Raw genomic sequence first — 9,718 nt, 5'->3', positions numbered from 1 at the left:
CTTGTGAGGGCAGGGAAAGGTGCCAGGAGGGGAGGGTGGGTTGGGGTGGGGATGTGGACTTGACAAGGGAGTCATGGAGGGAATGGTCTCTCCGAAACACAGATAGGGATGGGGAGGGGAATTTATCTCTGGTGTGGGGTCTGTTTGTAGGTGGCAGAAATAGCAGAGGATGATGTGATGTATGCGAGGGTTGGGGGGGTGGAAGGTGAGGACCAGGGGTTTTGTCCTTGTTGCAATTGGAGGGGTGGAGTTCAAGGATGGAGGTGCGGGAAGTGGAGGAGATGCACTGGAGGGCAGTGTCGACCACATGGGAGGGGAAATTGCAGTCTTTGAAGAAGGAGACCGTTTGGGATGTTTTATGGTAGAATTGGTCCTCCTGGGAGCAGATGCGGTGGAGGCAGAGGAATTAGGAATATGGGATGACGTTTTTACAGGAGGCCGGGTGGGAGGAGGTGTAGTCCAGGCAGCTGTGGGAGTCAGTGGGTTTGTAGTGGATGTCCGTGTTGAGTCACGGAGATGGAGAGGGAGAGGTCCAGGAGGTGGAGGGAGGTGTCCAAGATGGTCCAGGCGAACTTGAGGTTGGAGTAGAAAGTGTTTGTGAAGTTGGTGAATTGTTCAACGACATGGCACCGATACAGTCATCAATGTAGCGGAGGAAAATGTGGGGAGTGATGCCAGTGTGACTGCGGAAGATGGACTGTTCCATATTCCCGACGAAGAGGCAGGCATAGCTGGGGCCTATGCGGGTGCCCATGGCTACCCCTTTGCTCTGGAGGAAATGGGAGGCTTGGAAGGAGAAGTTTTTGAGGGTGAGGACCAGTTTAGCCAATCATATGAGACTGTCAGTGGAAGGGTACTGGTGGGATGTCAGGAGAGGAAGAAACCGAGGGCTTGGAGGCCCTAGTCATGGTGGATAGATGTGTACTGGGAATGTGTGTCCATGGTGAAGATGAGGCATTGGGGGCCGGGGAAACAAAGTCATGGAGGAGGTGGAGGGCGTAGATGGTGTCCCGAACTTAGATAGGGAGTTCCTGGATTAAGGGGGACAGGACAGTTTCAAGGTATGCGAAGATAAATTTGTGGGGGGCAGGAGCAGGCTGAGATGATGGGTCAACCGGGGCAGTCAGATCTGTGAATCTTCAGTGGGAGGTAGAATCGGGTAGTGCGGGGTTCACGGACGATGAGGTTGGAGGCTGTGGATAGGAGATCCCCAGCGGTGATAAGTTTGTAGATGATCTGGGAGGTGATGGTTTGGTGATGGGAAGTGAGGTCATGGTGGAAACCGGATTTTAGATCAGAGTGGTGCTGGAAAAGCACCGCAGGTCACGCAGTATCTGAGGAGCAGGAAAATCGATGTTTCGGGCAAAAGCCCTTCATCAGGAATAGAGGCAGAGAGCCTCCAGGATGGAAAGATAAATGGGGGAGGGGGGGCTGGGGAGAAGGTAGTAAAGAGTAGACACTCACTGAGATTCTTGTGGAGAGAGGAGGAGAACTTCTTCAAGGTTGGCATCCTTGCAAGAGGATTCACAGTAAGGTTAAAATCAACTAAGCAAATGTGAGGACTGCAGATGCTGGAAAACAGCACCCTGGAGGCTCCTTGGATCCATTCCTGATGAAGGGCTTTTGCCTGAAACATCAATTCTCCTGCTCCTCGGATACTGCCTGACCTGCTGTGCTCTCCAACACCACTCTAATATAGACCCTGGAAGTGAGGTCATGGTTGAGGGGCCAGTAGGAGGAGGGGTCCTCGAATTGATGCCTGACTTCAGCGGTGTAGAGGTCCCTGCACCAAACTACCACTGTGTTCCCCCCCCCCACCCCCACCCTCCCCTTATCTGCAGGTTTGATGATGAGGTTGGGATTAGAGTGGAGGGAGTGCAGGGCTGCACGCTGCGAGGGTTCTATGAACGCCCCGCCTACATTCAGGACACCACTCATGCCCTCCACCTCCTCCACAACTTTTGCTTCCATGGCCCTCAACAGACTATTTTTACTGATACAACTTTCACTGACAACAAGACATTGTTTAGTTGAGGGGGGGAGGATGTTGTGTGACTTGAAAGGGTTCAGAAAAGATTTACAAGGATATTGCCAGGGTTGGAGGATTTGAGCTATAGGGAGAGACTGAACAGGCTGTGCTGTTTTCCCTGAAGCGTTGGAGGCTGAGGGGTGACCTGATAGAGGTTTATAAAATCATGAGGGGCATGGATAGGGTAAATAGACAAAGTCTTTTTCATGGGGTGGGGGAGTCCAGAACTAGAGGGGATAGGTTTAGGGTGAGAGGGGAAAGATATAAAAGAGACCTAAGGGGCAACTATTTCACACAGAGGGTGGTGCATGTATGGAATGAGCTGCCAGAGGAAGTGGAGGGGTGGTACAATTACAGAGATTAAAAGGCATCTGGATGGGTACATGAATAGGAAGGGTTTGGAGGGATATGGGCCAGGTGCGGGAAAATGGGACTAGATTAATTTCGAATATTTGGTCGGCATGGACGAGTTGGACCAAAGGGAAAGTTTTCATGCTGTACATCTCTATGATTCTCTGAATAGTGACCAGTTATTAATGACAGAGACAAAAACAGAAATTGCTGGAAAAGCTCAGCAGGTCTGGCAGCATCTGTGGAGAGAAATCACAGTTAATGTTTCAGGTTGAGAGACACTTCCTCAAACTGATGGGTCTTTTTTGCAGACAGAAGACCCTGACCCTGAACTTCCAGTTGCCTGCCATTTAAACAGGTCATGCCCGAAACGTCGATCCTCCTGCTCCCTGGAGGCTGCCTGACCGGCTGCGCTTTTCCAGCAACACATTTCTCAGCTCTGATCTCCAGCATCTGCAGACCTCACTTTCTCCGAGTTGATTTTAACCCACTGCAAATTGTCTTGCGAGGAGGCCTTCCTTGAAGAAGCTCTCTTCCTCCCTCTACAAGGATCTCAGTGAGTCCCTCTCGCACTGCACTTCCCAGGAAGAAAAGAAGGGCTCATGCCTGAAACGTCGATTCTCCTGTTCCTTGGATGCTGTCTGACCTGCTGCGCTTTTCCAGCAACACATTTTTCAGCTCTTATCTCTAGCATCTGCAGTCCTCACTTTCTCCTATTTAAGCAGGTCACCCTGTTCCCTGGCCAACATCTCTGTCTCAGGCTTGCTGCAGTGCTGCAGTAGCACAAGTTGGAAGAACAGATCCTCATTTTCCACTTGGGGACCCTACAGCCCTCTGATCTCAGAATCAAGTTCAATTTGTTTTTGATTTCCAGCATCTGTAGTTCTTTCAGTTTTTATTAATGACAGGGTTGTGTATACATGCCAAGAACTCTGTGATTGGTTCTCGGGTAACTCAGCAGCTTGGAAGAGGGAACAAGTTACAGAGAAAGGGGACTGTTTCATTCTTTCCCAGCTCAGGAGCAATCACTCTGTTCTCTGCAGTGAAAACTGACTATTAACCTGAAGAAAACCAGGTTAAGTGATGGAAGGTGTCACCAGCATTGCTAGCTCAGCCATATCCTGTTCAGTGACGCCCAGTTTCAGTTGTCTTTCTTACAGCAGCTGTTGTAACCTGTGACTTGGAACCGATAAGTGAGAGGGTTTCCTTATAAAGCTACGTTGTGTCTCTTACCCACCAGTGGAACATCCAGAGGGAGATGACCGAAAGCAGCGTGCTAGCTACCAAACAGACTGCCCCAGTGAGGTGGGGGAGACACAGACTGTCCCAGTGAGGGGAGGGGGGGGGGGGGGGGGCAGACAGAGACACAGACTGTCCCAGTGAGGGGAGGGGGTTGGTAAGCACAGTGCCCCATTGAGTGGGGGGAGGGTCTAGAGAGAGGGGGGTCAGTTTTTTTTAAAACACAACAGAATCTCAGGCCTTTGTGAAGCAGTTAGTCAGAATTCTCCCAGGGTGAGTGTTGTAGCTGCATGTATCCAGGCAGATTACATTCCTGGGCTGACCGTTATGTTGGACCATGGCACTGTTGTGTTTAGTTTGAGCTGTTTTCTGCTCCACCTTTGAATAGGTTTTCTCTCTCCATGGTGGATACTAACGGGCTCTTTGTTACAGACACGAATCTCGGTTTGGAGATTAGCGTTCACTGCCCATGTCACACCTTCCATGCCAATGGTGTCATCTCCAATGAACACGAGGTCCTAGACGTCAAGTTCAAGGGTAAGAGGTTGGAGACTTTAATTTCTGCCTTGATCATTCCTTGTTCACAAATCCCCTACCATTCACTTCCTCAGGTCTGTAATCCTCATGTTCATCTCCAATCACCAACATCTCAATCAATTTTCCCAGGTTTGAGAGACTTGAGCGAAGGTAGGATTGATGGATATAGAGTGACGGTGGGATTGAGAGATATGGGCTGATGGAGAGATAAAGGGAGATGGAGGGATAGTGAGATTGAGGAAATGGACTGATGGAGGGATGGAGGGATATGGAGTGATGGAGGGGTGGAGGGAGATAGAGTGATGGTGGGTTTGAGGGAGAGAGAGTACGGTGGGTGTACAAACTGACACAGTTTTATCTGACTTAGCTGACTTTATTGTGGTCTCAATTCTACATTCCTGCCTGCCCTTGCTGGAATCATAAATTTACCCTCCTCTGCCTTAAAAAAATTCCAATACTCATTTTCCTCTCTTTTCAGACAGTGCTCCCAAAAAACACATGAACCTGTCAGAGAAAAAAGATCACCTCATTCCCATTTTAAATGGGTGAGCCCTGATTTTTAAACTCTTATCCCTTGTTCTTCATTCCCCCAGAGCCAACATCCTTCCCACATCCACCCAGTCCAGTCCGGTCAGGAGATGTTTGAAATTAATCACCTCGTACTTTTCTGGTCTTCACTGCTCTGCAGAAAACAATCCTAGTTCCTCCTCATTCACTGACCTCTGTCATTCCTGCTCCGATATTGGGAAATGCTCCTTTGCTTCCTCTCCAGGCTGCCATGTCCTTCCTAAATTGTGGGGTCTCAGGTTCCAGGCGGTGGGTGTAGTGTCCTCAGAGCAGTCAGGGTTGAGAGGCATCAGCAAGAACATAATCTCCTGGTTAAAAGGCTGATACCCTCATCAGAGCAGACCCACGCTGATTAGGAAGTTCTCCTCTATATATTTTAGGAATTCTTTACCCTCTTGGGGATAAAAATTAGGGGAGGAGAACTGTAATTGGAACAGCGATGTTATCCTGGATCAATGCTGTCCTATTCCCTCTGTCCCGAGCACACGGTAACCCTGAGTCCAGTTCCTCTTCTGTTGTCAGATTGTTGACAGTCTTCCTCTGCAGAAATCATCATTCCTCCTCATGAGTGCTGAGATAGTCATAGAAACATCGAAAATAGCTACAGGAGCAGGCCATTCGGCCTTTCGAGCCAGCACCACCATTCAATATGATCATGGCTGATCATGCAATCTCAGTGTCCCGTTCCCGCTCTCTCTCTATACCCCTGATCCCATTCGCCCCAGGGGGCCCAATACAGTTCCCTCTTGAGTCTATCTAATGAACCAACCCCAACAGCTTCCTGTGGGAGAGAATTCCACAGGTTCGCAACTCTCTGGGTGAAGAAATTCTTCCTCATCTCAGTCCTGAATGACTTACCCCTTATCCTTAGACTGAGGCCCTTCTGGACTTCCCCAACATCGGGTACATTCTTCCCGCATCTAGTCTGTCCAGACCCATCAAGATTTTATGTTTCTGTGAGATTCCATCCTCATTCTTCTAAATGCCAGTGAGTACAAGCCCAGCCCAGTCAATCCAGTCTTTCCCCATCTGTCAGTCCTGCCATCCCGGGAATCAGTCTGGTGAACCTTCAATGGACTCCCTCAGTAGCAAGGATGTTCTTCCTCAGACTAGGAGACCGAACCTACACACAATCCTCAAGGTGTGGCCTCACCAAGGCCCTGTATAACTGCAGCAAGACATCCTTACTCCGATACTCTCATCCTCTTGCTATGAAGGAGAACATGCCATTAGCTGTCCTCACTGCCTGCTGCACCTGCGGGCCATCCTTCATCAACTGTTCCACCATGACACCCAGGTCTCACTGCAACTCACCTTTTCCTAAACTGCCACCATTCAGATAATAATCTGCCTTCCTGTTTGGTGACCAAAATGGATGACCTCACATTTATCCACATTATATTACACTTACCAAGTATCTGCCCATTCGGTCAGTCTGTCCAAGTCACCCTGCAGCCTCTTAGCATCCTCCCCATAGCACACACTGCCACCCAGCTTAGTGTCATCTGCAAATGGGGAGAAACTGCATTCAGCTCCTTCATGCAAATCATTAATGTATATTGTGAACAGCTGGGGTCCCAGCACTGAACCCTGCGTTACCCCATCATCACTGTCACTCTGAAAAGGACCCGTTTATTCCAATTCTCTGCTTCCACATCAGTTCTCTATCCACATCAATACATTACCTTCGATACCATGAACTTTAATTTTCCGTACTAATATCTTGTGTGGAACCTTGTCAAAAGCTTTTGAAAATCCATATACACAACATCTACTGATTTGTCCTTGTCCACTCAACTGGTCACATCCTCAAAAGATTTGTCAAGCATGATTTCCCTTTAGTGAATCCCTGCTGACTGGGACTGCCTTACAAATGCTTAGTAATTACATCCTTAATGATTGACTGCAGCAATTTTGCCCACCGCTGATGTCAGGCTCACCAGCCGATAATTTCCCATTTTCTCTCTCCCTGCTTTTTTAAAGAGTGGAGTTACATTAACCACCCTCCAGTCCATTGGAACTCTTCCAGAGTCTACAGAATGTTGGAAAATGGTCACCAATGCATCACCTATTTCTAGGGCCACTTCCTTAAGTATTTTGGGATGCAGAGCGTCAGGCCCTGGGACTTGTCAGGTTTTAATCCCTTGAAGTTCATAGAACATAGAACATTACAGCGCAGCACAGGCCCTTTGACCCTCGATGTTGCACCAACCTGTGGAACCAATCTGAAGCCCATCTAACCTACACTATTCCATTACCATCCATATGTTTATCCAATGACCATTTAAATGCCCTCAAAAGTTGGTGAGTCTACTACTGTTGCAGGCAATGCATTCCACACCCCCTACTACCCTCTGAGTAAAGAAACTACCTCTGACATCTGTCCTATATCCATCACCTCTCAATTTAAAGCTATGTCCCCTTGTGCTAGCCATCTCCTTCCGAGGAAAGAGGCTCTCACTGCCCTATCTAACCCTCTGATTATCTCATATGTCTCAATTTCGTCATTTCTCAACCTTCTTCTCTCTTATGAAAACAGCTTCAACTCCCTCAGCCTTTCCTCATAAGACCTTCCATCCATACCAGACAACATTTGAATAAATCTCCTCTGAACCCTTTCCAAAGCTTCCACATCCTTCCTGTAATGTGGTGACCAGAACTGTACACAATACTCCAAATGTGGCCACACCTGAGTTTTGTACAGCTGCAACATGACCTCATGGTTCTGAAACTCAATCCCTCGACCAATTAAAGCTAACACACTGTACGCCTTCTTTACAACCCTATCAACCTGGTGCAAACTTTCAGTGATCTATGTACATGGACACCGAGATCTCTCTGCTCATCTACACTACCAAGAATCTTACTATTAGCCTGGCGACCAATTAAAGCTAACACACTGTATGCCTTCTTTACAACCTCTATCAACCTGGTGCTAACTTTCAGGGATCTATGTACATGGACACCGAGATCTCTCTGCTCATCTACACTACCAAGAATCTTACTATTAGCCTGGTACTCTGCATTTCTATTGCTCTTTCCAAAGTGAATCACCTCACACTTTTCCACATTAAATTCCATTTGCCACCTCTCAGCCCAGCTCTGCAGCTTAGCTATGTCCCTCTGTAACCTGCAACATCCTTCAGCACCATCCACAACTCCAACAACCTTAGTGTCATCCACAAATTTACCAAACCATCCTTCTAGGCACTCATCCACGTCATTCATAAAAATGACAAACAGCAGTGGCCCCAAAACAAACCCTTGTGGTACCCCATTAGTAACTGAACTCCAGGATGAACATTTCCTATCAACCACCACCTTCTGTCTTCTTTCAGCTAGTCAATTTCTGATCCAAACCACTAAATCACCCTCAATCCCATGCCTCCATATTTTGTGCAATAGCCTACCATGAGGAACTTTATCAAACCCCTTACTGAAGTCCAAATACACTACATCAACCACCTTACCCTCATCCACCTGTTTGGTCACCTTCTCAAAGAACTCAATAAGGTTTGTGAGGCACAACCTACCCTTCACAAGATCATGTTGACTATCCCTAATCAAATTATTCCTCTCTAGATGATTATAAATCCTATCTCTTATAACTTTCTCCACACTTTTTCCACAATCGCTGTAAGGCTCACTGGTCTATAATTACCAGGGTCGTCTCTACTCCCCTTCTTGAACAAGGGAACAACATTTGTATCCTCCAGTCTACTGGCACTATTCCTGTGACAATGATGACATAGAGGTCAAACTCACAGGCTCAGCAATCCCCTCCCTGGCTTCCCAGAGAATCCTGATAAATCCCATCCGGCCCAGGGGACTTATCTATTTTCACACTATCCAGAATTGCTAACACCTCCTCCTTATGCACCTCAATCCCATCTGCACTAGTAGCCTGTATCTCAGTATTCTCCTCGACAACATTGTCTTTTTCCAGTGTGAATACTGAAGAAAAATATTCATTTAGCATTTGCCCTATCTCCTCAGACTGCAGGCACAATTTCCCCCTACTATCCTTGGTTGGCCCTCATCTTACTCTCGTCATTCTTTTATTCCTGATATACCTATAGAAAACCTTTGGGTTTTCCTTGATCCTATCTGCCAATGACTTCTCACGTCCCCTCCTGCTCTAAGTTCTCTCTTTAGGTCTGTCCTGGCTAACTTGTAACTCTCGAGTGCCCTAACTGAGCCTTCACACCTCATCCTAACATAAGCCTCCTTTTTCCTATTGATAAGAGATTCAACATCTTTCGTAAACCACACCTCCCTCGCTCGACCACTTCCTCCCTGCCTGACAGATACATACATATCAAGGACCCACAGTAGCCGTTTCTTGAATAAGCCCCACATTTCAATGGTGCCCACCCCCTGCAGTTTCCTTCCCCATCCTATGCATCCTAAATCTTGCCTAATCACATCACAATTGCCTTTCCCTCAGCTATAACTCTTACCCTGCATTAGATACCTATCCCTTTCCATCATTAAAGTAAATATAATCAAACTGTTGTCTCTATCACCAAAGTGCTCACCTACCTCACCTGGCTGGGTTCATTACCCAGTAGGAGAAAGTGAGGTCTGCAGATGCTGGAGATCAAAGTTGAAACTTTATTGCTGGAACAGCACAGCAGGTCAGGCAGCATCCAGGGAACAGGAGATTTGACGTTTCGGGCACAGGCCCTTCTTCAGGAATGAGCAGAGAGTGTTCAGCAGGAGAAGATAAAAGGTAGGGAGGAGGGACTTGGAGGAGGGGCGTTGGAAATGTGATAGGTGGAAAGAGGTCAAGGTGAGGGTGATAGGTCGGAGTAGGATGGAGGCGGAGAGGTCAACAGTCTCGGACTCCTCCCTCCCCTTCCTAGACCTTTCTGTTTCTATCTCAGGCGACCGAATCAACACGGACATCTACTACAAACCAACCGACTCCCACAGCTACCTGGACTACACCTCCCATCCTGCCCCCTGTAAAAACGCCATCCCATTCTCCCAAAT

At 47.7% G+C, this 9,718-nt stretch overlaps 1 protein-coding gene across 1 annotated transcript in view; it reads left to right on the top strand.

Annotated features, from left to right (window-relative positions):
• tgfb3 (transforming growth factor, beta 3) overlaps positions 1-9,718 on the top strand; it is a 56,155-nt gene that overhangs the window by 32,559 nt on the left and 13,878 nt on the right. The window contains exon 7 of the mRNA XM_043701490.1: positions 4,052-4,156. Within this exon, the coding sequence (XP_043557425.1) occupies positions 4,052-4,156 (105 nt within the window). The remainder of the gene's footprint in view (positions 1-4,051; positions 4,157-9,718) is intronic.

The sequence above is a fragment of the Chiloscyllium plagiosum genome, chromosome 12 (assembly GCF_004010195.1).
Source record: "Chiloscyllium plagiosum isolate BGI_BamShark_2017 chromosome 12, ASM401019v2, whole genome shotgun sequence".
Taxonomy (NCBI): Eukaryota; Metazoa; Chordata; class Chondrichthyes; order Orectolobiformes; family Hemiscylliidae; genus Chiloscyllium; species Chiloscyllium plagiosum.
This window is presented reverse-complemented; position numbering and strand designations above follow the sequence as displayed.